This window comes from Aotus nancymaae, unplaced genomic scaffold, assembly GCF_030222135.1.
Source record: "Aotus nancymaae isolate 86718 unplaced genomic scaffold, 86718_ANA_hifiasm-v0.15.2.pri h1tg000015l_1, whole genome shotgun sequence".
Classification (NCBI taxonomy): Eukaryota; Metazoa; Chordata; class Mammalia; order Primates; family Aotidae; genus Aotus; species Aotus nancymaae.
The window spans coordinates 11,604,674-11,632,599 of record NW_026988427.1 but is presented as its reverse complement, the minus strand read 5'-3'; the positions used below and the strand labels follow the sequence as shown (position 1 = coordinate 11,632,599).

General features: G+C 52.8%; 1 protein-coding gene across 9 annotated transcripts; it reads right to left on the bottom strand.

Annotated features, from left to right (window-relative positions):
- Nucleotides 1–266: 266 nt before the first annotated feature.
- On the bottom strand, nucleotides 267–26,339 carry MGAT1 (alpha-1,3-mannosyl-glycoprotein 2-beta-N-acetylglucosaminyltransferase). Of its 9 annotated transcripts, none has more exons than XM_021676298.2 (4): nucleotides 26,272–26,339; nucleotides 24,428–24,858; nucleotides 15,699–15,817; nucleotides 267–8,460 (listed from the first exon to the last, which is right to left on the bottom strand). In XM_021676298.2, the coding sequence occupies exon 4, from the start codon at nucleotides 8,332–8,334 to the stop codon at nucleotides 6,997–6,999; it is 1,338 nt and encodes a 445-aa protein (XP_021531973.2). In that variant the 5' UTR covers nucleotides 8,335–8,460; nucleotides 15,699–15,817; nucleotides 24,428–24,858; nucleotides 26,272–26,339; the 3' UTR covers nucleotides 267–6,996. The 9 variants fall into 9 exon arrangements, with proteins under 9 accessions (XP_021531973.2, XP_021531972.2, XP_021531971.2 ...); XM_021676297.2 differs by lacking the exon at nucleotides 26,272–26,339 and adding an exon at nucleotides 25,870–25,956; XM_021676296.2 differs by lacking the exon at nucleotides 26,272–26,339 and adding an exon at nucleotides 25,517–25,634.
- Nucleotides 26,340–27,926: the final 1,587 nt, after the last annotated feature.

Here is a 27,926-nt window from a genome sequence, read left to right as displayed (position 1 = left end):
ACTGCACTCCAGCCTGGGTGACAGAGTGAGAACTTCATCTCAAAAAACACAAAACAAAACAAGCTTTCTTAATTCATTCAGAAGTAAAGGGGCTGAGGACTCTCTTCAGCCAAAACTCTTGAGAGGTGTAAATTAGTAAGCCCAGCAACTGACAATTCACCCAGCCGTCAGTAGAGGGCGCCCCTGCCCAGTGAAGACCAAGTTCAGGTCAGAAGCTTGCTCAGCAAGCCGAGACCCTGAGATAATAGTGAATCAGGGCACTGTCGTTACGTATGAATTTTATTTTCCTTTTATTTTTCAATGTTTTTAGGTAGTTACACAATGAGCACATATTACTTATTTAAGAAAAAAGTTATATAAAAAACAACATTCATTCTGCAACTTTCTATCAAGCAGTACAGAACATTATACAGTATCTATTTGCCATGTGGCAAAATATTACTGGTTGGATCATCTCAGTGGAAGGAACAGGGCCCTTCGTTGTATTAGTCTGTCAGCTTCCCTCTGGGTTTGAAAATTTTCATAATAAAAACTTGAAAAACACTTAGAATATAAAACTGAAAAAAGTTTTGGAAGGAAAAAATATTCCCATCCTTTAATTCAACAACATCTACCTAAATAATAGAATCGGTCTCCTAGATGAGACTGCTGCTGACCCTTGGGTGTTGATGAGTAAATGTTTTAAAATTCTATTCTCAAAATATTTGTTCCAACATTCCATTCTGGTTACATAAATTCTTCTACCATTTCAAGGACAGAACACAGTGTCCGAGATTTCTGGTGTCTACTCTTGCTCAGCAAACTCCCACCAAACTCAGCAGCTTAAAATACCAATTTCACATTGCCCACCGTTTGTGAGTCAGAAATTCAGGCAGTCCTCAGCTGGGCAGTAGTTGCTTGGGGCATCCTATGTGGTTGTGTTAGCTGCTGGCCAGGGGTGTCTTCACAGCCCCGTGGGTGACGCTAGCTGTGAGCTTCTCCCCAGGACTCTCCAGCCAGGGGCTCACGGCAGTCAGACACCTTCCACGAGTCCCTGGAGCTCGGGGCCCCAAGTGTGCTTGTTCTAGCAAACCAGGAAGAGGCTGTTTCCCTGTCGTGACCTAAGCTGGCAGCCACACAGCCCCATTCTGCTGCCAGCGTCCTGCAGGCGGCTCCTCAGGGAAGGCGCTCAGTGAGGGGTGAGGCCTGATCGCCACTCACCTACTCTTGATCCTGAAAGGTTTTGCCCTTTTCCTAAATAGAAACTTCGAAAAGTAAGCAAACGATATTTCCAAAGGAGGCTTTTGACAGACTTGCCACATTGCCCATGCAGGGAAGGCTGCCTGTCTCCAGCCACCTTCCCCTTCTTACAGCTATGCTGAGGCATTTGCTGGGTCCAGGGCTGCTGCACTGAGGGTCCGTCCCACCTTCTGCAGTGAGGACTAGACCACACTCCGGCGAGTGGAACGTTGAGTGCACACTGCTTTTATTCTAAAGGAATGAGGCTTGCCCTCCCTTCCCCTCTCCTGCTTCCTGGTGGCTGGAACCAGGGCAGCATGTGCTGTGAGGTGGGAGCCACGTGTTGAAGATGGCAGAACAACAAAATAAAAGTGCAGACCAAAGAGAAGACTGGGTCACTGGCCGTCTGCCCTTGTCAGTCAGCACTTCCGGGGCTGTGTGTGGCCTTTAGGAATTTCAGTTTTCATGTGTGACCCTGAGAAGGCTCAGCCCCCTGGCACAGTGGGACAGGTTTCTCAAACAACCCAGTAGGGTTAGGACCTGCAGGTTTGATTCTGCCCCTCTCCAGGTCAGGGTTCCTAATGCACTCCCCCAAAGCCCCTCATCACCTGCCCTCTCAAGTCCCTCGTCACTGTCACAAATTTAGTCTTCCAGGCGCCGTGTACAGCAGCGGTCCCTGGAGCTGTACATACAATCACTCCCTTCTTCCTTAGTAACAGGAATCTTATTAGATTCAGCTTTAAAAATACTTTTTCCAGACTCTTTTGCTGACAGGTGTGCCTGTGTGATCCAGTTCTACCCAGGGAGCTGTGGCCCCACGCTGCCTGTGGGCTTCCGGGAGAGGAGGCGGCCTCTGCCATCCACCCTTTACTTTCTTCCGTCCTCCTTCCTACCTAAAATGTGTGCTGGCTGGAGCTCCCACAGCCAAGAAATGACACCTAGCGTGGAAGCCTCGTCCTTAGAAGAAGGAATCTGGGCCCTGATGGTCGGGGAACCGCCACGCCAGTCCTGCACCATTGACCTCTCATTTCCATCAGGCACTGGGATCCAGGCTTCCTGCTCTCTACGGCTGAATCCATTCTGACGCACTGTCTTAAAGTTCTGGTATAAAGACCCAGACTTCAAGTTAGCCAAGGGAGGCAGCACGGGAAAGTGACAGCCTTGGCCCTGCCCAGCCTCCTTTCTGTAACTCCCCTGCTCTGCTCGCTCCAGACACATGTGGAGGGGGATTAAGTGTCAGGAGAGCCAAGGCGAACAGCAGGAAAAGGAAAGCAGCGGAGACAGAGATTTCCACCAGACTTGGCTCACAGTGCAGCCACGCTGATTAACCCCACAGCCACCCCAGAAGGTTGTGTTACCCCCACCTCACAGGAAGAGGCTCTGTCAGGAAGAACAGCTGGACCCAAGTCAGACATGCAAGGTCGGCCCAGGCCCACCCCACTCTATGACATCAGCCACCATGCTGGTCTCCAGCAGATATGGCCCTGGCATTTACTTCCTGGTGTACACTCCCTGTGACTTGCCAGGGGCCAGAATGTGGCTGGGTGGGAGAACAGATGGAGGTTGAAAGACTGCGGGTGGCAAAACACTGACCTCTACAAAGGTCCCATCGGGGAGCCTGAAATCCTCTCTTTGTTAAAAGATATTTCAGAAAGAGGGCAAGCTTATGTTACATAAATTCCTATGTTAAAGTTATATAAGCCAGACAAATATTTACATAACTCAGTGGGTTTCGTGGTAGATGTTTTCTCTATTTGTGCATATGAGGTATAGAGGTGAGGGAGACGTCTGGAAGGCTACGCCACCCATGCACGAACACACGTGAGGGAGCGTGAGCAGGATGTTTTGATCGTCTAAAATGAACATGTAATACAAAAAAACCGTAGCTGGTATTTTTAAAGGGGTGCTCTGTATCTAACCCTCTAAATGCCCTCTACCTCCCACCCTCCCAGCCTGCCCTGAGGGCCTTGTCTCAGTTTCCCTTGGCCCTCAGCCTTGGCAGGGTTCTGATGCAGGGCCCAATGAAGGCTCAGGAGGGCCTGGCCAGAGACGCCACCAGACATTTGTCTACGCTGGGGGTGACTCAATCCACAAATGAGATCCCACCAGTGACCCAGATAAGAGGATTTCAAAGGCCAAGAGGCTTCAGGAGGGAAGGCTGCCGGGAAGGCAGTCCTTCCTGGAGACAGAGTGAGCAGGAACCCACATTGAGAGCAGGAGTGGCAGGAGGTGGTCACAGCTGGAGGCAGAAGCAGGAATGCAGCAGTAGCAGCCGGGCGCAAGGCAGCTCTGTAAACCTCCGAACTCGAGGCAGGCTGAACTCTACAGCATTGAATAACATGGGGCTTTTCCACCTGGGACTTCCATTTGCTCTGGTAGCCACAGGAGCTTCGGGGTGCAGAGGCAGTAGCTATGCACACACGCACACACACCGCCTGAGCAAGCCTTGACAGGTGAATACCAGGAGACCCCTGAGGAGCCTGAAACTCAGTCTCTGTCTTGTAAGGGTGTCCTCTGGCCCCGAGGGCACCAAGCTCCACTCCTCCCGCATCTCTCCCGGACCTCCCCAGTCACCCAGCCCCCTCACCACCCTCACAGGAGACCACTGGAGCCTGGCCTGAGAATCCAAGCGCAGCTGGGAAGAGGCCTAGAGGCGGCCTACTGTAAGGGCTGGAATGGAACAATCCGGCATCGCACGGTAGTGAACAGCATGGAGTCCACTCCAATCTGGCTCTGCCCCAACCATCTGTATGCTAATAATCTGGGTATGACCACGGGTTAACCTCTGTGTGCCGGCTTCCTCACTGGTAAGACGGGCAAAACAGCACTCAGCACCTGGGCTTGCTCTGAGGATTGAAGAAGTTCGTATTCCTCGTGGAGCGCTCAGAACAGCGCACCTGGTTAGCTGCGTAGGTGCTAAGGACGTGGAGGCTGGCAGCCAAACTCCTCCTGGCTTCACTGGGAAGGGCACGATGCAGCTATCTCCTGGCCTATTCCACATCCGCACATCACGAATAATGACCATCTCCCCTTATTTAACAAAAAAGTAAGGCTAAATAATCCATCAAAACGACAGGGGAAAGCAACACCCACTCCACACAAGTCTCAAGGGTTAAAATAAAGTGAATGTCTGACACTGGTTTCTGAGCCCAGAATGGAGGTTGGAGCTGCTCCCAGGGCCACGGCCCTCAACAAAGCTCCCCAGACGCCTCTGCCACCATCTGGTGCGGAGCTCCAAAGTAGTTTCTGCCAGGAAAGTTGCCTAGCCCTGGTTTTTTTTTCCTTTTTTTGAGATGGAGTTTCGCTCATCACCCAGGCTAGAGTGCAGTGGTATGATCTCAGCTCACTGCAACCTCCCCACCTTCCACGTTCAAGTGATTCTGCCTCAGCCTCCTGAGTAGCTGGGACTACAGGCATGCACCACCACACCTTTTTGTATTTTTAGAGATGGGGTTTCACCACCTTAGCCAGGCAGGTCTCAAACTCCTGACGTTAGGCGATCAGCCTCCCAAAGTGCTGGGATTACAGCTATAAACCACCGCACCTGGCCTGGCCCAGGGTTTTCAAATCCACTCATGAAATCAAACTGGTGGATCACAAGGAGCATTTTGTTTTTCCAAGACAGAGTCTGGTCCACCCCAGGCTGGACTGCAGAGGTGTGATCTTGACTCACTGCAACCTCCGCCTCCCGGCCTGGCCCAGGGTTTTCAAACCCACTCATGAAATCAAGTTGGTGGGTCACAAGAAGCATTTTGTTTTTGTTTTTCAGAGACAGAGTCTTGTCCACCCCAGGCTGGACTGCAGACGTGTGATCTTGACTCACTGCAACCTCCACCTCCCAGATTCAAGTGATTCTCTTGCCTCAGCATCTGGAGTAGCTGAGACTACAGGTGTGCACCACCACACCCAGCTAATTTTTCTACTTTTAGTAGAGACAGGGTTTCACCATGTTGGCCAGGCTAGTCTCGAACTCCTGACTTCATGATCTGCCTGCCTTGACCTCCACAAGTGCTAGGATTACAGGCGTGAACCACCGTGCCCAGCTGCGTTTTGTTCTTTTAAATGAACTAGTGGAGAACATAAACTCAGAATGTTGCATGTGAAACGCAGAGCTCACAGTTGTGTCTGTGTATGTATGTGTTCTGGGTATTAGCACAACAGGCACTCTCACTGGGGTTGCGTCTGGGAGTGCAAGTGCCACTGTGGGACCAACCCTGGTATCAGCTGCGCACCGAGGCTCCCCGGCAGGTCATAAAGGTTGCTCAGTAAGCGCTGCCTGGGCCAGCAGAGTACCAGGTGCAGAGCATCACTCAGGGACCACCCTGAAGAGAGGGCTGGTTCTTCCCCAGACCAGACCTGCCCAGCCAGCAGGACGCAGAAGCAGGAGACACTTACCAGCCTTCCTGCTGCGGCTTCTGGCGCTACGGGATGATCGGCAGGAGCACAGCCCGGGGCCCTCTCCACCTTCCGGCCTGGACTTCCTTTCCCGCCTGGCCCCCATCCCCTCAGCTGTCCCTGGCTCTTCTCTCCCAGTCATCCGCTTTCCTTCCTGAACTTCACTTCCTCCGTCTAGCCCTCTCCTTAACTCTTCATTCTCCCTTTTCATTTCTTTCCCCGCCTATCACCTCCGTTTCCAGGACACACACACATAAATATTTTTCAGACAATTCAGCCTTTACTTTATTTTAGAAAATAATTCTGTAGCTTCCACTTTCTTTCATGAAACTGAGGTCAGGCAAGAAACGAAAACACACCAAGTCCTCTCCACCCTGCCGTGGTGCCCTGGTCTGTGAGGACAGGAGGCGCCTGGGAACGGGTAGGGAGGATGGGCAGCACTTGGCCAGAAGCATCCCGGTCACTGCTTCGCCTGGTCTGCTGCTCCACCTCATGCTGAGAGGGCCACAAGAGCCACAGCCTGCAGGGAGGGGCCTGTGTGCCAAACCCCAAGGGAAAAAAGGACACACAGATTGAACCGTGTCTCCACCAAGCCAGCAGGAGCCTCCTAGAGCAACAGGGAGTGGACTGATTTTCAGAAAGGAGGGGTCAGGGCACAGTCCCTCTCTGAGGCAATGCAAGAGAGGGGCCGTCCCAGCACAAGGCCTTCCTCCCTGCACCTCTCCCGACAGCTGGGCATGGGCGGAGGCGAGGTCGTGCTTGCCTCCTTCAACTTTCCATCTCAGAACCATAAACTGCTGGGCTGCAGAGAGAGAAGGGCTAAGTGGGGGTCAGAGACAGGAGAGAAGGGCAGGAGGCAGTGAGCCCTGATGACCCACCAACTCCACAAGGCCCTGACAAGGAAGTCCCTTTGGTTAGTATCATTTTGGCCACAAATAGGTCCCCTTATCCCATAACCCAGCCCCCACTGGGGGAAGAGGAGCAGGTAAGGAAGGAGGACTCATGCCTTGGCTAGAAGAGCCAGATCAGGGAGAAGGTGTCTGGTCAAGAGAGCGAACACTGTCAAACTCTGCACATGCTCCAGGAGAAAGCTCAGGACACGGACATTTCTGGCTCAAACGAGCCCCGCGTCCCCCTAGCATACAGTGGTTTCCTGCCTAATACCCCCCAACATACCCCAGAGTAGTTCCCCTGATCCAACTCCCTTGAGAACGGGAGAATCCTCCTCACCTTATCATCTGTGCACTCAGATGCCACTCGGAAAACTCAAAAACATAAAAGCAGCTAAGAGTGAAACACAGGCAGGCCGACGCAGCCTGGGGACTGTGGCTCCACCTCAGCTCATGACGTGACAGGGAGGGGCCCAGGAAGGACAGGCAGGCGCTAATTCCAGCTAGGATCATAGCCCTCCCACGTCTGTGGGGGCGCCAGGTGGACACGGCGGCCCCGGAACTGGAAGGTGACGATACCCCGGTAGCCAGCCCTGGGAACCCCTGACTTGAGGTCATCCATGACACCCAGAGCCTTGGCAAAGGCCTTGAAGCTGTCCCTGCCCGTGTACTGCACCCGCACCTCCCCAAGCTCCTTCCGATCATTGGCCCTCACTTTTTCCACCTGCAGCTGGGGAGCCCCGTAGACGCGGGCAAGGAAATCCCGGTCATAGGCCTCCCGCCGCAGGTACGACAGGTCCAGCTGGGTGAAGTGCACAAACTGCTGGTTCAGCTTGATGAACTTGAGGTGCTGGTCAAAGAACTGCCCGTGGCTCACACCCTTGCGGCCAAAGGTCATCGTTCTTGAGATTTCAGGGCGTATGCAGGCCCGCCCCTTCCGCTGCTCCGGCCTGCGCATCCAGTCATCCCAGAAGGCCTTGGGCCACTTGGGCTCCAGCTCGGCCCAGAGCTCGGCCAACAGCAGCCAGCCCAGGCCAGGAAAAAAGTCGGTGCGGTAGAGCAGCTCGGGCTTGCTGGAGTCCACCATCTGCTCCTTGCCGTTGTCATTCCAGGCCGAAACGCACCAGAGCGAGGGGTCGGCCTTCAGCAGCGGATAGGTGGCCTGAAAGTACTCAAAGAAGTCCGGTGCCACCTCCAGGTCGTCCTCCACCACCACGGCTGCGGGGAAGTGGAACTGGCGGAAGACCTGGCCCAGCGCCCAGCGGTAGTGCCGCGCGATCTTGTAGTAGCCCTGGAACTTGCGGTGGTCGGGCGGCACGGCGATGCTGCTCAGGTCGGGCTGCCGGATGTGCGTGACCGCGCTGCCGTAGGAGGCGATGGCCTGGGCCGTCTCCTCGTGCCCACAGTCCTGGCTGACGATGATGGGGAAGAGCTCGGCTGAGGGCCGATAATGCAGCAGCTTGTCCAGACAGCGCCGGACAGTGCTGCGGTCACAGGCGATGACCAGAATGGGAATCACCGCTGGCGCTGGGGTCACGGGCACACGCGGCTGGGCGGGAGGCGCCACCGTGGGCACTCTCCACCGCTGGCTCCACAGGGCATCCCCGATCTGCTGCAGCAGCCCACGCTGCCGCTCCAGCTCCACCTCGGCGTCCTGGGCCAGGCGGATCACTTCACGGGTGAGGCCGGCAGGGTCGTCATCGAGAGCACTGACTGAAGGTGGCCTGCCGGGTGCCGGGCGTGTCCAGAAGAAAAGGAGCAGGAGGGCATTCCAGGCCACAAAGAGGACAGCGCCCCACAGCACAAGCCCTGCAGACTGCTTCTTCAGCATCCTGGCCCCCGCAGGGGAGGGCAGGCAAGGGGAGGGCTCAAGGCTGCCCTGGGCTTGCCCAGCTCCCTTGCGCGCAGTCCTAGGGATGCCTCCTCTGGACTATGGGATTAGGAAGCAGCCATGCACCTGAAGACAGGAAAGAGAAAACAAACCATCACACAAAGGCATGCCGCTCTGCGCCCCACAGGTAGAGGAATGTGGGGGCAGGGAAAGACCAAGAGTGAGGCCGGAGGAAGGCCAGGAGGTTGACTTCAGAGGTCGTCAACATATATGCTGACTCAGCAACATACGTACGATGGGGAGGCAGAAGGTGATACTGGTGGAAGGAGACAGAAAAAGAACTGCAACTCCCCTTTTCTACCTGTCAGATTTCATTTCCCTCTAGGTGGGAAGGAGGGGGGGAGCAAGGAGTGAGAGCATCTGCCTACAATTCCTCTAACCTAACTGCCCTAAGATTACTGATTTTTAAAATCAAGTATCACACCTCAGTGCTACGATTAAGTCTCTTACCCAACAGGGAAGCATCGGAGGCACCCTATGAATGTCAGGCGCAAAACGAAGCTGCCCGTGATCTCCAGGTTTATTTAACGTTCTGCTGGAGGGAGCAGCCGATGCAAATGAACCAAGAAAAAAACGATTAACAGCAGATGTGGACAAGAAGCAAACTATTTCTATTATCTTCACTTGTGAGAATTTGCCTGGAAAACTCTAGAATCAATAAAAAACTAAACCAAACTATCAATGAACTGAGCAAGGTAGTGGAATATAAAAATCAACATACACAAATGGATAACCTTCATATCCACGAATAGCTCATGAGAAAACCCTTCTTACAAAAGCCACAGAAATGAGAAAATATTTAGAAATAAACTTAAATAAACATTCAAAACCTATACGAACAAAGCTATCATTACCGAAAGACACAAAAGAATATTTGAACATCCCTTGTAACTTGGTCAAGACATCTCGGCACAATCAAAAATCCCAGTAAAAATACCTTTTATGGAGCTAGACAAACTGACAATAAAACTAGGAAAATATAAAAATAAGCTGTGAGGCGGGACTTAGCCCAACCAGATATTAGCATACCGCATACCGGCGGGGTACAGTAGCTCATACCTGCAATCCCAGCGCTTTGGGAGGTCAATGCAGGAGGATCACTTGAGCCCAGGAGTTCAAGACTAGCCTAGCAGCATAGGGAGACTCTGTCTCTACAAGTAATAACTAACAACAACAACAACAAAATTAGCTGGGCGGGTGGCATGCACCTGTGGTGCCAGCTGCTTGGGAGGCTGAGGTGGGATCACCCGTCTGGGAGGCTGAAGCCATAGCGAGCTGTGATTGGACTGCGCCATTGCACTCCAGCCTGGGCAAGAGAATGAGACTTTGTCTCAAAAAAAAAAAAAAATAAGTAATTACACACACACACACACACACACACACACACACACTGCATACTACAAAACCTCCATAATTACAACTGTGTGGTACTAGTACATAAATAAACAGACCATCCAACGGAACAGAATTTAAACTCCAGCAACAGACTCATTACACAACGAAATCTGAGACGTGATAAAGGTGCTACTGAAAATTCCCAAGGCAGAGACGGTTTTACTAACAGTGTTATGATAATATGTAGCTATGCTATAGCTTGAGCATGGTTTGTCCTCTAAAACGCATGTTGGTATCTGAACCCCAGTGTGGTGGTGTTGGAGGTGGGGCCTGGTGGTAGGTGTTTGGATGGGTTGTGGGGGGCAGATCCCTCAACATGCCCTCTGGTGAGCGAGCCAGCTCCCCAGGGATAACAGGCTGTTGTGACCAAGCCCAGTCTCTCCTGCACGTCCCTTCATGCATGCCCCACTTCCTTTCTACTTTCAGCCACGTCCATACAGAAACCTATACAGGAATTAAGTTTCCAGTAACTTTATTCATAATTACTCAAAACTGGAACTAACCCAAAGGCCCATCAATAGGGAAATACAGATAAACAAACTGTGGTTTACTCACAGAATGGAATAATATTCAGCAATAAAACTGAATAAACCACAGACATACACGACTGAATTTCCAAATAATTACACAATACGGGTCTTTCTGGGAAAAACCAAAAAGAGCACATACACTCTGATTCTACTGACATAAAACTGCAGACAGTAGAAACTAGTCTGTATTACAGAAAGCAGATGAGTTTTTGCCTGGGGAAAGAGGCAGAGAAGGCAGTGGGGCAGTTACTGCAAAGGGGCATTAGGAAACTTCTGGAAGGGCGGATGTGTTTATTATCCTGATCGCGGTGATACTTGTACAAGTACGTATAGGTCAGAACTTATCAAATTGTACACTTCATGTGCCGTTTACTGCACATATTTATGTCAACTGCACGTCAAGGAAACCTCAAAAAACTTTTTAAAAAAAGACATTGGGTAAAATGGTGAAGTCAGAATACAGACAGCAGTTTAAAGCATCAGTGGTAACCGACTGACTGCAGTTCTTAGGTAATACACAGTGCAGTACTTAGAGGTAGACAGCCAGGACAGATGCGACTTTTCAAATGGTTCAGAACAAAAATATACTGCTTACATAGAGAGAGCAAACGGAGCAAAATATTAACGGTGAATCTGAGTAGGGAGTGTGTACAAGCATCCTTATTTTATTTTTTATTCTTGCAACCTGTATAAATTTGAGGCTACTTCCACATCAAATATGCAGACATTGCCCACAGCTCTGAATAGCTTCATCCATCAGGGTCGGGGCCACATCCGCAAGGCAAATTCAAATGATCTATTTGCTCTGAATTTTTCAGTCAGTCACTTGATGACATGTATCACATACCTGCTCTCTGCCAGGCTCTGGAAAGGAACCAGGACACAAACCAATGAGAAAAAGGCGTGGCCCCACCACATGACTTAAAAGGATCTGAAACACTCGCCAGTTCCCAGCCAGCTGCCATTCCGGACCGTAACTGCTTGACTGTCCTGCCTCTGGTCTACCCTTCAAGCCCCAAAGCTTCAGGCATGGACCCTCTTACACCAACAGCTCTGCCAGTTGCCCTCTGCCTCACAGCCCACTCTCTAATCCTAGCCAAAACCTTGGGCCTCAGAGCTCATCTGAAGCTGAAGCCCAGGGCTCTCAAGCCAGCAGATCTGGCATAAAAGGGCTGATCCTGAAGGGCTTCTCAAGGGGCCCGGATTCTGTCTCCCTCCTGGGGAAACTGCCCCAGCCCCCGCCAGCATCCACCACCACTCGTCCTCCTCCTAGAAACCAACCGCCCCCAGCACTCCAGGACATCAGTCTTCTCAGAAACCTCAAGTCCATCTCCATGGAACGGTGCAATTAAATTCGCATTTTATCAGGGCTCATATGCTGTATGTCAATTAGATACATGTCATCAAGTGACTAAGGGTTTCAGGGTAAACATCATTTCAGTTAGTCTTACTGCTGTGCCCAGCTGGGGACATACTGATGGAGGAAGCTACTCAGAGCGGTGGGCCATATTCCCCTATTTTATTTTTAAGAAATTTTATGTGGAAGAAAAGAGTGATGCACAGAAGAGTTTAAGTTTTCTTTCTTTTCTTTTTTGGAGACAGTCTTGTTCTGTCGCCCAGGCTGGAGTACAGTGGCATGATCTCAGGTCACTGCAACCTCTGCCTCCCAGGTTCAAGCAACTCTCCTGCCTCAGCCTTCTGAGTAGCTGGGATTACAGGCGCCTGCCACCACGCCCAGTTAATTTTTGTATTTTTAATGGAGACAGAGTTTCACCATGTTAGCCAGGCTGGTCTCGAACTCCTGACCTCAAGTGATCTACCCTGCTCAGCCTCCCAAAGTGTTGGGATTACAGGTGTGAGCCTTTGCACCCAGCACTGTCAGTTTCTTTCTTCACTGTCCCCTCAGGATGTTGTCCATGTTGGAACTTACCCCCAATCTCATGGCCAGAATTCCCTGCCTCTCAACTTCCAGCCTCCTAAATGACCGTACAAGAAAAAGACTCATATAATTGCACGGGGAAAGAGAAGAGGGACTGAACTCTATTCACTGAAGTGCTGCTCTGCATGGCTTAGAAGGGCGAGGCCAGGCTGGGCACGGTGGCTCAAGCTTGTAATCCCAGAACTTTGAGAGGCTGATGTAGGCGGATCACACGAGGTCAGGAGCCAGCCAACATGGCAAAACCCCCTCTACTAAAAAATACAAAAATTAGCCATGTGTGCACCTGTAATCCCAGGTACTTGGGAGGCTGCGACAGGAGAATGCCTTGAACCTGGAGGCGGGGGCTGCAGTGAGCTGAGATGGCGCCACTGTCCTCCAGCCTGGATTACGAGCAAGACTCCATCTCAAAAAAAAAGAAGGCAGGGACCCTTCAGATGACTTCTGCACCCTTTAGATGACTTTTTCCTCTTCTCTACACATTAGAATTTGGTGGCCCACACCCACTACCTGAGGCTTAAGACCTCCTGTGCCATCCTTCTAAGCCACGCAAATAAAAGCAATCTTCTGGCTGGGTTTTTACTTGGTAAGTCTGCACACATCTAGAGTGGGTGGAGAGGCCACAGGAAAAGCTGCCCCAGTCCAGCCGCGGCCTCTACCTTAGTCCTCAGACCCTCGCTCTCCACCCCAGAACCCTGCGCTTCAAACCTGCCCCTCTTGCCATAAGATTACATGACATCCCTATTCCCAGCTCACCTGCTTCTTCACATAGGCTCATCCTGGGCCCCAGTGCTATTTTCCTACTGTTTATTCATGTAATTCTTAGGACAGGATCCTCAGCTCTGCCTGGAAGTTAGTGCTGTGTGCACACACACGAACCACAAGCCGTACACCCTCTCGCAGCTGGCTGTGCCCCAAGGATAATCAAGCCCAGACCCCGGCCAGCAGCGGTGACCTGCTCCCCCAGGAAGCCCTGCTCAGGCCTGCTCAGGCCACATCAGGAGGGTGCAGCAGCAACAAAGGCAGGCCGGATAGCTCAGAGCCATCACCCTACATTCCGTCACATTGCTGAGACTCAGACTGGGTTGCTGTGAAGACTGGATGAGCTAAGCCATGTTGGTGTTTAGAACAGTGCCCAGCAGGACTACGGAAGTATTCGCCAGTCACTTCACTCCCTTCTCCCCATTCTCTTCGTTCTACTCTACCACGTTCCCGTCTGGTCCCCAAACAGCCAACCCTACCGCCGGGGTCTTTGCATGTGCCCATGTGCCAGGTCTGCTCTTCCCTATCTTCTCAGCTGGCACAGTCTGATTTTTGTCTCTGCCAAGATATCTCCCTTGATGTCTGGGACCAGGCAAGGTCCACCCACCTTGCGCCAACGGCAGCAAGCGCAACCACGTGCTCAACTTCTATCAGATCCCTCAGCTACAAGCTACGCGAAGCAGGGGCCGGCTCCACAGCACTGCCAAGCTGCTGTGCCAGTGCCCTCAATATTCAGATGTGCCTGGATCTGAAAACATCCACAGCTCCTCAACTGCAACTGCCAGATCCAAGTAGCACTAAAAAACAGAAGTCTTCCAAACTCAATTGGCAGTAAAACCTCACCCAACCTCATCTGGTAAAATCTGATCTGATCTAATGCGAGGCTATTTATAGTCTTTATCTCTCCTGCTGTGGTTATTCATACATTTTGCTACAGAAATAAACATGGTGGCTTATGCTGTTCTGCTTCTGATCCTCCACTACAGAGTAAACTCGCCAGATCATCTTTTCAAAATCCAAAAAATTCTGAATTCTGAAACACATCTAGGCCCAAGAACTTCAAAACTATGAAAATGGGAGTACAAAGTTACTCATTCACTGCATCCCATGTGGAGCCCCCCCGCCCTTTAACCTGAACTCATTCCTTCGTATGAAACACTGTCTTAAGTCTGACTCTTGATGTGGTTCCCAGCAGGTCTGGCACTAATCTTGCTTCCCTCTCACAAACCTTCCCAACAGCAACAGCGCATCCCTCCTGACGAGCGCACCTGGTCACGACACTAACTCGCCTTAAAAACCATCAGAGGCTGCAATGCCCACGAAATAAAACTCAAGCTCATTATTATGACATACAAAGCCCTTCATACAGACTGGCTCAAATATCCTTTTTCAACCTTACCTCTAACCACTAACCCCATGAACCCCGCACTCTGGCCTCAGCAGGCTGCTTTTCCCCAGTAAGTACACTTGGACACTGCTGTGTCTTTGCTCCAGCTGGTCCCTCATCCTCAAACAAGACCCATGGCACCACCTGCCAGCCACCCACACATCCTTTCAAGCCACTTCAGGTGACTCCTTTTGTAACATCGAGCCAGGCTATACTCCACTCTGTAACAGGATCTGTGGCCATACTTACCTGACTCCCACCTTCCTCCTTAGGGAAAAAGACTCTATGACCTCTGTGCCCATCACAGTGCTCGGCACATGTATGAGGTTCAAGTGGCTAGATGGAAGACTGCTCGCACTATTACCTAAATCAGGGAGAAAGATGGCCAAAGCAGCAGTAAGAGAGTGAAGGGTTCTATCTTCCAAAGACGACTGCACATATCCCATTCCATATGCTCTTCTTACAAGTGACGAAGACACTCCTGCCTCCAGAGGTGAGGGTCTATATTCCCTCCCTTTGGTTCTGGGAAGAAGTGACACTATGTGACTTTTAAGATTAACTCATACAAGGCAGTAGTTTCCACCTGGTCCTCTTAAGATGCTTACTCCTAGAACCCTGCTACATGGACAGGACACCTATAGGTATTCCAGCTGACACCAGCTAAGGTCCCAGCTGAAGATGCTTACTCCTAGAACCCTGCTACATGGACAGACACCTATAGGTATTCCATCTGACACCAGCTAAGGTCCCAGCTGAAGATGCCTACTCCTAGAACCCTGCTACATGGACAGGACACCTATAGGTATTCCAGCTGACACCAGCTAAGGTCCCAGCTGAAGATGCTTACTCCTAGAACCCTGCTACATGGACAGACACCTATAGGTATTCCAGCTGACACCAGCTAAGGTCCCAGCTGAAGATGCTTACTCCTAGAACCCTGCTACATGGACAGGACACCTATAGGTATTCCAGCTGACACCAGCTAAGGTCCCAGCTGAAGATGCTTACTCCTAGAACCCTGCTACATGGACAGACACCTATAGGTATTCCAGCTGACACCAGCTAAGGTCCCAGCTGAAGATGCTTACTCCTAGAACCCTGCTACGTGGACAGACACCTATAGGTATTCCAGCTGACACCAGCTAAGGTCCCAGCTGAAGATGCCTACTCCTAAAACCCTGCTACGTAGACAGACACCTATAGGTATTCCAGCTGACAGCAGTGAAGGTCCCAGCTGACAGCAACCACGAGACATAGGATATGGCCTTCCAGATTATCCCAGCCCCAACCATACCTGACTGCAACCACGTGAAAGACCACAAGCAAGAACCATACGGCCGAGACGTTAATAAAATGAGTCTGTTGTTGTAAGCCACTAAGTTCTGGGGTGATTCATTATGCAGCCATCAGCACCTGAAACAGTGAGAAAAACAGAATCTAGATAGTCCTGACAATCAGGGCAAGTGTCCTCCCTGCCCTCTGTGCTCAGCTCCAAGTCCAAATACTGAGGCCCTGTCTCCACTCACATCCCCTTTCTTATTAGGTATCTACTCCTGCATAATAAATTACCTCAATATTTAGTGGCTTAAAACAATAGTTATCACTTACTCCCTGTCACGGTTTCTATCGGTCAGAAATTTGGACAGTGGGGCGCAAGGGGATGACCTGTCTCTGTTTTACCATGCCTGAGGCCTTGCTGAAAGGCTCGAAAGCTGAGGGCTAGACTCCCCTAGAGGGTCTCACATTATCTCATGTGTCTGTAGGATGATGTTGGCATTATTGGCAGGAATGCTCACTAGAACCCCTCTATGTGGCCTGGAAATGTACTGGAAGTGGTGGCTACACTCCAAAGGTGAGTGTCCCAAGAAAGCAACCAAGCCAGGTGAAGCTGTATCCTTTCCCTGATTCAGCCTCGGATAAGGTTTGTCTTACTCACTGGTCAAGGAAACAACAAGTCCCTACTCACATTCAAGGGGAGGGAATCACAAACCCCACCACTGGGTGGGAAGTGGACAGTGTCAAACTGGAACTACATGTGGAGGGGGATACTTATGGGTGAGGACCTTTGGGGAAGATACAATCTGCTACACCTTCCTTTTTAAAGAGAACTGTCCTTAATCCTGACCTGAGTTCCTAATAATGTCATTTATGAGACTGGCATGCAAGGCACAGACTCAAAACTGGGTCTGATTTTTTGGAGTTTTCACAACTCCTTTAGAGAAGTGACGCAGCCAATCCACACTACCAAGTACGAAGACATCTGGACCATGGTGGGAGAGGAGGAGTGAGTCTTTTCAGCACAAAAACTTTCAGCCAAAACCCAGGTGGCTCTGGGCAGGTCCTACCTACCCGTACCGGGCTCACTCAGTTTCTGAATCATTTGAAGGACTGCCTAGGAGCTATGAGATCCTTTCTGATACTCTGATTCCATGGTATTCTCCAGCCTATTTCCTTTCTCTGGCAAAACTGTTTCTTAAACAGCAAGTGAACACCAAATAGTCAACTTCCAGTCATGAACAGTAAGAAAAAAGTTGTATTTAGCTTTAAAATTAAGATAGAAGTGGGAGAAGCGGTAACGGATCTTCCCTTCTCTCTCTGCTTTGCTTAACGCTAAAAAGCGCAACCTAAAAAATCCAGAAAATATAGACATGTCGCAGATAATGGAAATCTAACTGAACTACTTTCTTGTTCATTCTTAGCCCTCGGCTGGACTCCTGTATCATGTATCAGGCCCATAATTTGAGGATGGAAGAACAGAAAGGCAGTCAGAGAAGATACACTAAATAATTCAAGAGTTTAGAGAGCAAGACCTAGGAGGGAAGAGATGCAGGTTACTTATCCCAGAAAAGACAGGGCCAAAGGGAAATCCAAGTGCCACAAAAGGCATGAGGCCTGGGATTCAGGCAATCCAGCCACCCAGCCAGGCAACTTTGGACAAGTCACTCGACTCACTTGTGCCTTAGTTCCTTCATCTATAATGTGACAGGGTTGATTTGGTTCATCGCAAGGTCCCAGTACCCGGATGGGATAGTGACAATTTCTCTAATGCCTCAAACAGTAACGAGTTTACCTTGTTACACAGGCCACTGAGGTCAGACATACTGCAGTGCTTGTAACTGTGAGACTAAGTCACAGAAGCAGGGGGATGCGTGAGCTCGATGGTCCCCAGAATCGGGAAGGATCAGGACGCCGTGATTCCTGAAGGAAGGCGGTCCTGGATGATGTGAGCATGTAAGAGCAAAGTCTACATGGCCTGGAAAATACTATCAATGACTGAAAATAAAGCTGGATAACATCTCAGCCAGTGATGGTCTAAAACACACAGCAGACCTACTGCGGCAGCAAGGGTTAACCGAAGCGAAGCTTCCGCCAGCCGGTCCCTCTACTCCAGAGCTTATCAGCTGCGGGCGCCGCAGGTCCCAGGGCTCCCTACGTCACACGTCAGCAAACAGGTAGGAAGAAAAACTTTTCTTGCCATTTATTATGTATGTATTTCAACACTGAGTCAACGTTTCCTTTCGGCTGAGGAGAACCGGCCTCTATAACTCGGGGAAGGGGCGCTGGGGTGAGGTTAGGGGAAGAGGCCAGTCCGCAGTCCCACCCGCGCCCTGCCCCACACCCACGGAAACGCCCTGGGCCGAGTCTCACAACGTCCTCCCCGCTCCGCGGAGCCCGCCCTCCCTGCCACAGCCGGGGCCGCCCGGGATCCCGAAAGCAGAACGCGGAGCTCCAACCTCCCGGCTCGGCCCCCGCGCCACGTCCGCTCTCGCCGGCACTCACGGGCACCGGGGCTTCCGGGCCACCGACGTCCCCGCGGCTCCCTCTCTGCGCCCGCGAGGCCGCCCCCGGTGGGACCTCCGCCCGCAGACCCCGACTCACCACGTCCTCCCAACGTCCCCGCCCCGAAACCGGCCCGCCCTGGGGCCTCGCCGTTAGCCTCGCCGGCACTTCCAGCGGCGCGCCGGGGCCGGACGGCCGGGCGGGCAACGTGGCCCTTCCCCGGCGAGCGGGGCGGGGCGCAGTGAGGGGCGGGACCGGCCGCGTTTGCCCGCCCCCCTCCTCCGGGGCCGCCCCTTGTCCGTCAACGCCGGAGTTCCGAGGGCCCAAGTTTTCCGGAGCCCCCAACTTCGGGAGGCGGCTTCCCTGCTCCCTGGCGCACCCCTGAGGGTGGACGTCCGACCCGCCCTCGGCCCCCCAGTGCCGCTGCCCCAGCCCGGGGGCGCGCCTTAAGGGGGTCCGCAGCCCACGAAAGGCGTTCACCAAACCCCAGGCCAAGGGCCGGAGCCGGTCCCCCAACCCCAACCCATGGGAGGCGGAGGAACCTGCGTGGGGGCCCCTGGGACGCGTGGGGCAGGGGCAGAACAGGAACCAGGGGGCCCGACGCGGGGCCGGGGGAAACACCTGTGCCAAGGCAGGCCGGGGCCAGCTGCGACTTCTTCCCTTTTGTTTTCCCTTTGTAAGTGGGGAATGAGAGCGTTAGTTCTGAGTACAGAAAGCAGAGAGAGACCTGCCAGCAGGGACGGGGTAGGCCCACTAGCCCTAGGCGGGAAGGACTCGGTCACAAGCTTTGGCGGTAGCACCATGGAAAAGCCTAGAATCGGTCTGCACCTGGTTGGTGTTTTAGAGGGCAGGAAGGTGCGCGACCTGAGGAGGAGGTGGAGGTGGACCCAGACCCACCGAGGGGAGGGAGGAACAGCTCTTCAGTAGCAAATACCTGTGGCTGAGCCAGAAGCAAAGTCTGGCCAGGAGGGGAGGAGACGGAGAAGACCAGGGGCTCCAGTGCACAGGGCCGGTTTCGGCAGCGATCAGGTCTGAGGCCTGGATTCCACCAGGAACCAGCCCCACTCCCTCCCCCAGATCCCTCCAGCCCGGCCCTCTGCAGAAAGCTCAGTTACCCACTCACCTCTCTCACCGTGGGACCCCAGTGGTGAGGGTGGGTAGCTGAGGACTACAGGCTGCTGGGTGGCTGACTTCCCCTAGAACAGCAGCTGCCATGTGATCAGGACCCACGCCCCTGACATCAACCCCTCCCCCGTGTTTCAGAGCACGGAGCAGCCCGGAACTGTGCGGCCTGTGGTTACCGACTGACTTTGCTCACTAACTTGTTTCTACATGAAACCACGGATTGTGCAGGGTTCTACAGAAACAAACGGCCAGGCGCACCCCACAGGCCCCTGCGTGGAGGCGAAGACCTAAACCAAAACTGTTAAGGGGTCACCAGGTACGGTGAGGGGCCTCCACCGGCCAAACCCTCCCTCAGCTTCTCCTTCAAGCCCCAGAGCTCTGCAGAGTGGGCGGTATCATCCCCATTTTACAGTTAACTAGTTTGAGGCTCAGGGTTAAGTGTCAACGTGCTGGAAGCCACAAGACCTGGTGGGGAGCACGGCCAGGTTTTAGACCAGGCCTCCTGTGCACCCCTCCCCATCCACCCCACCCCACACACACATCCTCCAGTGCCAGTGCCCTGAGAGGGCTCTGTGTCCTCTCAGGCACTGCCATGAAGCCTCCGCAAAAGTGGCCAGAGCCCCGACCTGGAGGAGGAGTGGGAGAAGAGCAGGCCCACTGAGGCCCACTGTGGCGGTGTGTGGCGTGCGGTGTGCGGGAAGCCTGTGGCCTCCACTTTAGCTGATTGAGTGCACTGCGGCAGGAGCCTCGCGCTCACGCAGATGTGCCAGTCAGAGGCCAGGGTCTGTCACCTCCACCCTGTATTTGCCTAATGAGGGAGCCGGGGGCCCTGGGGGCTCTGCATACTCACCCTAGGTGTCAAGGCATAAAGGAAAACATGGTATTTCCTAAAAGTGAAAAAGTTGGGCAACACTGGTTTGTAGATCCGAGACGTGGCGAGCCGACATCACCTTCCAGGAGAAAAGACGGACTAAGAGGGCACTGAAAGGCGGGCGAAGATCAACCAGCCCATGAGATGTCAGATTCCCACCTCTAACCCCTGATACTTCTCCAGAAGGGGAACAGGATGGGAGGCCGTTTGTGCACCATAACTCACACCCCATCTCTGCCACCCTCTGTTTAAATCCCAAAGCTCACAGGAAAATCCAAAAGGAGAAATTCCTGGACTACAAGAGACTATCCCAAAAAGAAAGGCCCTGGTTAGAGAATCAGGACGGGCTTGATGGAGGCAAAAGAAAACACTTGGTCTGAGAAGCAAGAAACCAGGGTAAGTGAGTGCCAAACTGACCTGGGGGAAAGAGGCCCTGAGCTCTTGATAGAGGTTGCATGGGGAGCAGTGACTGGGGTAAGGATAGAAACAAGGGGCCAGGAGTCTGGGGGTGGGCCTGGGATTGGATTATGTGCAAAAGGGAAAAACAGGAGGATCCAGTCACAGGATAAAACAGAATTAGAAGGAACAATACTCTCTCCTGCCCACTCCACCACCACCAAGTGAACTGAAAAGAAGAAAAGGAAATTGCCCTCCCATAAACCACGCCCAAGATCCATGATATTTTTTACAATTTGGAAAGAATTCATGCCCTGAAGTTAAAACGTATGTTGGCTTGAAAACATCAGTAAAAGCAAAATTTTTAACCAGTGTTTTGCTTCCCTTCTCCCGCCTCCCAGTATCTGCTTGCCTCTCTCCCCTACCCCACGGTAGAGACCCAGAAACTCGTCTCATCCAGGTCAAAGAGGAAAGATTAACACAATAATCACTAAACAATGTCTGTGAAATGTAATTTTTGGTTAGCCACCTACAATTCATTTGGAATAAAGAAGGAAATAAATAAATTGAGTTAAAATACACACATTGGCCAGACGCGGTGACTCATGCCCGTAATCCCAGCACTTTGGGAGGCTGAGCCAGGCGGATCACAAGGTCAGGAGTTCGAGACCAGTCTGACCAGTCTGGTGAAACCCTGTCTCTACTAAAAATACAAAAATTAGCTGGGCGTGGTGGTGTGTGCCTGTAATCCCAACTACTCAGGAGGCTGAGGCAGAAGAATCACTTGAACCCAGGAGGGGGAGGTTGCAGTGAGCCAAGATCCCGCCACCGAACTCCAGCCTGGGCAACAAAGCGAGACTTCGTGCCAAAAAAAAAAAAAAAAAAATACACACACACAGTCTGGTTAAGTCCATCACTGGTCCTGGCTCAGCAGCCTGATACCTGCTGAGTGCTGGCATCCTGGTGCCCCTGTGAGAAAGCCAACGGTTGTCTTGAGAGGACTGTCTCATGAAGGCTCAGGTGGAGGGCAGGAGGGTGGGAGGGTCAGGGAGAGGAATTCTTGCTCACTCTAAGGAGGAAATGTTCTACCACTGAGGCTATCTGGCAGGGCACAGAGCTTCTCTCCCTGGAGGTTTGCAGCAGAACCCAGATGGCCCTTGTCAGGTCAGATGCTGTGGAAACAGCACAGCACCGGGAGACGATTTCAGTGCCTACCGCTCTAGACTTAGGCAACCCCTTCCCACTCAGGGCTTCCGTAGCTTCCCCTCAAACTGGGAAAAGAATTCCTGCTCTGTTCTCCTCACAACAAAGTGGTGAGGGAAAACTCACACAGCAGACTGGATGGGTCATGTGATAGCACTACGCAAATACACAACTCCCTGGTACTTGGGATCCCAGAGATGGCTAAGGAGACACCCTGGCGTCACGTATCCCCGAGAGATCACTGTGATCCCTGTGCCTAAGCAAAGACCAGCACCAGAAATTTGCTGGGTGAAGCTGGGGAAGGTGGCACACCCGCCTTGAGACCCACACACCTTAAAAAGGAGCAGCCTGGCCTCACAGGGGCTGCCCCAGGCATCAGACCAGAGGAGAAAGAACAGCCCCACAGCAGCAACTACACCCAGGCCACTGCCCGCCTCGCAGACCACTGCAGGGAGTCAGGAAAACAATGTGGCAAAGAAGAAAGATGGGGGGCGGGGCGGGGAGTGTGGAAGGAAAAACTGTAACAAGGAAAGCAAGGCCTAAGTACAGGATTTTCAGTTTGCGGATGACCTCACTGTCACCCATCCTCGAGGAACGTGTGGAGGCCCAGGTGTTACTGAGCTAGGGAGAGGCAGAGAGACGCCAGAAGCCAGGCTTCCTGCCCTTTGCCCAGGCCACCACATCCTACTGTCTCTCAAATTCCCAACACTGTGCTCCACCTCTTCTTTCTGCTATGTGTTGTCACTGGGAAAAGCAGGCATCTTGTTACAGGTACACTGGAGTTGAAGGAGGGGCAGGCAGGAAGTAAGAAGGTAAAGACAAACAGGGCTGCTTTAAGTGGGAATACAGCCGGCGAAAATACAGAGGGCGAAGAGATGTCAGTCTGGGAGAAAAGTCATCTTAAAGAGCAGGAGATATGACTAGGGTATGGCACAGGAAGGAAAAGCCCAGCACTCACTCCAAGAAATGCGGTACCGGCCGGGCGCGGCGGCTCACGCTGATAATCCCAGCATTTTGGGAGGCCAAGGCAGGTGGATCACAAGGTCAGGAGTTCGAGACCAGCCTGGCCAACATGGCAAAACCCTGTCTCTACTAAAAATACAAAAATCAGCTGGGCATGGTGGCAGGTGCCAGTAATCCCAGCTACTTGGGAAGCTGAGGCAGGAGAATCACTTTAACCCGGGAGGCAGAGGTTGCAGTGAGCCAAGATCGAGCCATTGTACTCCAGCCTGGGTGACAAGAGCAAGACTCTGTCTCCAGAAAAAAAAAAAGAAGCTGGGTGCAGTGGCTCACGTTTGTAATCCCAGCATTTTGGGAGGCCGAGGCAGGTGGATCACGAGGTCAGGAGTTCAAGACCAGCCTGGCCAAGTGGTGAAACCCCATCTCTACTAAAAATACAAAAAATCAGCTGGACATGGTGGCAGGCGCCTGTAATCCTGGCTACCGGCGAGGCTGAGGCAGAGAATTGCTTGATCCTGGGAGGCGGAAGTCGCAGTGATCCGAGATGGCACCACTGTACTCCAGCCTGGGCCACAGAGCAAGACTCTGTCTCAAACAGGAAAAAAAAAAAAAGCAATGCAGTACCAACTCCTAGCCAGACACTTGGCCCTTAAGGCTTAAACTTCCCTCCACCCGCTCTTTAATCAGCCTACCTCAAAGGGGCACACTGAAATTGGACTGTAGAGCCATAAGGGCCAACGTAGTATCTGCAAGAGTTCTTTAATCCAAGTTCTCCTTGGATCCATTCACCTGTTCTACAACTTGACAATCTCAAGTATTGTTTAACAACAAGAGGACGAAACAAATTCAGGGGCAGACTTTTAATTAAGGACATCTTCTTGGGTTCTTGCCAGCAAACTATTTCAATAAGAAAACAGAACTCCTAACTTGGAGTTGTTTCCGTGCTTTTAAGGCATATCGAGCAGTATCAGTGTTACTGTTTCCTATGTGCACGGCCCTGGATACTTTTCAAAATCCTTCACTGTTTCATTTGCTCCTTGTAACAACTTGTGAACATGGAAAGTTAGTTTTCCCCCCGTTTTGTAGGTGAAGAGAACATGGCAGAGCTTAATCGGCCTGTGTAGGGCTGAACACTGACTAAAGAAGTCAAAGCTAGAGCCCAAGCACTCCTGACTCGCAAACCTACGTTCTGTTACTCTGCTCTTCTGCTGAGCTTTCACGGCCTAAGCTCCGGTTTTAGAAAGAGGAAGAGAGACAACTTAGGAGGTTATCTAGACCATTCCCACCCGCTCCCCGCTACCAACAGTCCTATTCGGTTAGCTCCCCAAAACAAGAGCAGCTGCCTCTGCCTAGGTAATCCACTCCAGTCTTAACCCAGACTGACTTGGAATCCTATTATCTCCCTGTCGGAAGGGCCCTTAAACGTAAACTAATCCAACCTCCCTTCAGAAGCCTGAATTATTTTCATGTTCTCCTTAGCCTAACCTCACAATCGCCAGCTCACAATCCGGCCTGGGTAAGGAGAGGCTGGGAACAAGCGTACATCCGGACAGAGTAACGGAGAGGTGTAGCTTCCAGCGCACCCATCCGGGTAAGATTTACTGAACAGTAGTCCAGGCAAACTCACCCTCTCAACACCTGCACAGGCGCAGCGAGTCACTAAGTGGGAAATGAGACAGGAGCCTTACCTTTCCCCTCGTCGCGGCTGCTCCCCTGGAGATCGTCACGCCCCCATCCAGCACTCCATTTCCACAACTGAGATTCCCAAGTCAGATCCACCAAACAAAGTGCAGCTTCTCTCTTCTTATCCAGGTCCAAAGTCCATGGCTGAGCTGACCCTGAGGGGGAGGAGTCTGGGGGGGAAGGGGTGTGTCCAGGCCCCTCCCCCCCCACCGCAGACTTCAGTGCCACTCTCAGGGGCTCTTCACGTCCCTTCATTCAGCTGCCTTATTAAGCTCAGAGTCTGGTGATAGACAGATTCCAGATACTAGCCCATCTCTGGCTCAGGCAGGGGAAGTTATCCACTGTGAGAACTGGCCCATATGTCTTCTGCTGGGGCTCATGAGAAGAAACAGGTCTTAGAAGCGGCATGGCCCAGGAGGCAGATTTCTGTGTTAACCTGCAGAACATTTAAACATTGTAACATTCTCTAATCTAATATATACCCAGAGTCTTAAAACCTTCTAGTTTCCACTCCCTACCTACATTAAGAGTCGATACTAGGCTCTATCATCAAAAAACCCTCGTTAAACGCTCCACAAGATTATACAAAACACCTACTTAACTCAGGTATCACACGCCAGAATAGTCACCTCATCAAGTGTTTACATATAAACATATTATATATATGTACAAACATATACGTGATTCAGGATAAAATATGGGTCGTACCCATTCTCACCACAGAAAAATTACCGGGGACTGTCTTCTAAGAAATAATAACGCCCTTTCTCCTGCCCTCCCGTCTAAAGCGCAACATAATAATGGAAACTCCCAAGCTTCTTGGGGTGCTGTTTTAATTCACCAGCCCGCTTCAACTAAACTAGTTAATAAATCCTTTCCAGACCGAGATGTTGGCCCCTTCCACATGCATGCTTTGCTCCTTTTCCTTCAACCCTCAGCTCCCCGTCTGCTTGCAAAACTGTGCCAGAGATACAATTCCCAACCACTGTCAAAGTCCTTCCCGGGGCTGGAGAACACTCTCCCGGAATGTTTAAGGCCCAAGTCCTGCTTGCAGTACCCCCACGGTGTCCCCATTTCTCAGCCCGGAAGCTCACCCCCGTCGCCCCCTTCCCCAACAAGTTTATTCCAAGACAGACACACACACACACACACACACACACACACACACACACACACACACACACACACACACACACACACACACACACACACACACGTCTCTGTCTCTCTCTCCCCCCCCGTCCCTCCCCCGCTGCCTTCCTGTAGGGGCGTGGCGTCCACATGACCTCCACCCCCTCCAAGAATTTAACTCCTCCCACCCGTCTCCCCGGAACCCCGAGCTCCGGGCTCACAGGAGAAGGGGGTGACGCCGCGACCCTCCCTGGACTCCGACCCCCACCCGTGCGCCCTGCGGACGACCCTCGCCCTAACTGCGCTGGGTCGTTACCTGGTGCCCACCCGCCCCGTCTTGGCTAGGAGCCGCGGCCCGCCCGGGGTAACCATCCAGGACCCAGGCCCGAGCCCCTGCGCCGGCCCAGGCCCCACCCCCTCGACCCCCGGCGGCCCGGCCCTCCCCTCGCACGCCTTCCCCCTCCCACTGTCCACCGCAGCCACTTCCGCCCGCACCCGGAAGTGGGCCAGCAACGCCACCTCCCACCTCCCGCCCATTTTTCTACCCGCCCCTCCCCCACCCCGTCCCCAGCCCGTCACCGCCGCCACCACGGGAGCGAGGGAGGTGGCTCGGCCAGGCCTGAGATTGTTCTACAGCCACCGTGCACAGGGCTGAAGAACAGGTGTGGGCAGAACCAGGTTGTGAGAACGAAGTCGGGGCGCAGAGTAGCGGCCGTACAGGAGGGGGCGGGGCAGAAGAGACTGGCCGGCTGCGGGAGCGCGCGGCTGAGGGAGCCGCGCGGGAAGAAGCACGCATGCGTCAGCCCTCCGGGTGCTGGGTGGGGCTTGAGCGGGAGGGGCGGAGCGAGGACGCTGAGGTGGGGGCGGAGCCGCTGCGGGCCAGCCCCGCCCTCTCCCTCCGCCCGAAGGTCGCCCAGCAGCGGCGCGCTGGACCTGGCTTTTCGCAAGGAGCGGTGCTCCCCCGCTCGTCGCGGGTCCTGGCGAGAAGGTTTTCAGAAAGCGCCGCGGCCTGTGTGTTCCTGCGCCTCGGCTGGGGGCTCTGTGAAGCAGGAGTGGAGGAAGATCCTGTTTCGTTCATTGCCGCTGTTTCTCGCTGCCTCTCTTGCCGAGACAGGACCTTGCAGGCTGCGCCCGCGCTGCCCTCGGACAGGTGCTGGCCGGGTACCTGCGGCCGGGCCCGCCGGGAGGAGGGCGGCGTGGCCGGTGCGGCCCTTCCAGCCGTGCCCGGGGCTCCTCGCAGGCAGCCTCCGGCTCCTTCACACATCGGACTCTTAAGTTGCAAAATTGCCCGGCGCTTTTCCCTCACGCTGACTCCAGGGGACCCGATGCTCGTTTTTGAAGTTCCCGTGCAGCCCTCTCCGCCAGGACTGGGGATGCATTTGCAGCCTCCGTTTTCGGCCCCCTTTTCGAAAACCGGAATCTAGGCCTGGTCTCCTGGCCTGAGTTCCGTCCTGGGGTTTCTCCAGAGCACGGACTGACGCGACTGGAACGTTTCCAGTACTGGGAATGCAACGGTGGCTGCGTCGGGAGTCTCGAAATGATTTCTTTATTTGGAACAGTATCATAGTATTTGGAACTTTCTTAAGGGAAAAAATACATATTGCTTAATTATATATTGCTTGGGATATATGATTCCAAGGAGGAAGAAAAGAAGACCCTTTTCTTCCCCCATCTCTAAACCTGCTCCGCCCACCTGTCTTTCCCATCAGCATTAATGGCGGCTCCATTCACTCAAGCCAGAAGCGGAAGGGCCAGCCTCACCCTCTCGCGCTGTCGACACGTGCTGATGAGAAACCCTGCTGACTGCCTTCAGTCTGTGTCGAGGCGGCATCATCTCAGCACACCCGCAGCCCGCTGCGTCCCTCCCCTGAGCGCCTCGGTCCCCCTGTCCTCCCCACCCTCCCGCACGGCAGCCACGGGAATCCTGTCGTTTCTTTGCTCCAAACCGCGCAGTGGCTTCTTAGTATGCCCGAAATAAAACGCTAAAGTCCTTACAGTGGCCGCAGAGCCGGACGACCCGCTGGCCTGCTTAGCCAGCTCTGTTTCTGCACTGGCCTCTGCACGGGCTGTTGTCACTTGCAAAACTCCTCTTCCAGGCGTTTCCAGGACTGACCGTTCAGCTCTTTCAAATCTTTCCTCCCGTGTCACCTCAGTGAGGCCTTTCCTGACCAACCTGTTCAAACCTGCCCCTGACCCAGAGCACTGCTAGTCTCTGGCCTGCTCCGCTTTTCCCATGGCACGCACTCACACCTCCTAAAATACTCGCTGTGTTTACCAAGTATTGTCTGTCTCCTGCTACTAGAACTTAAGTTCCCTGAGTGGAGGCACATTTGACTTTTGATGGCCTGCTCTGTCCCAGGTGACTACAACAGT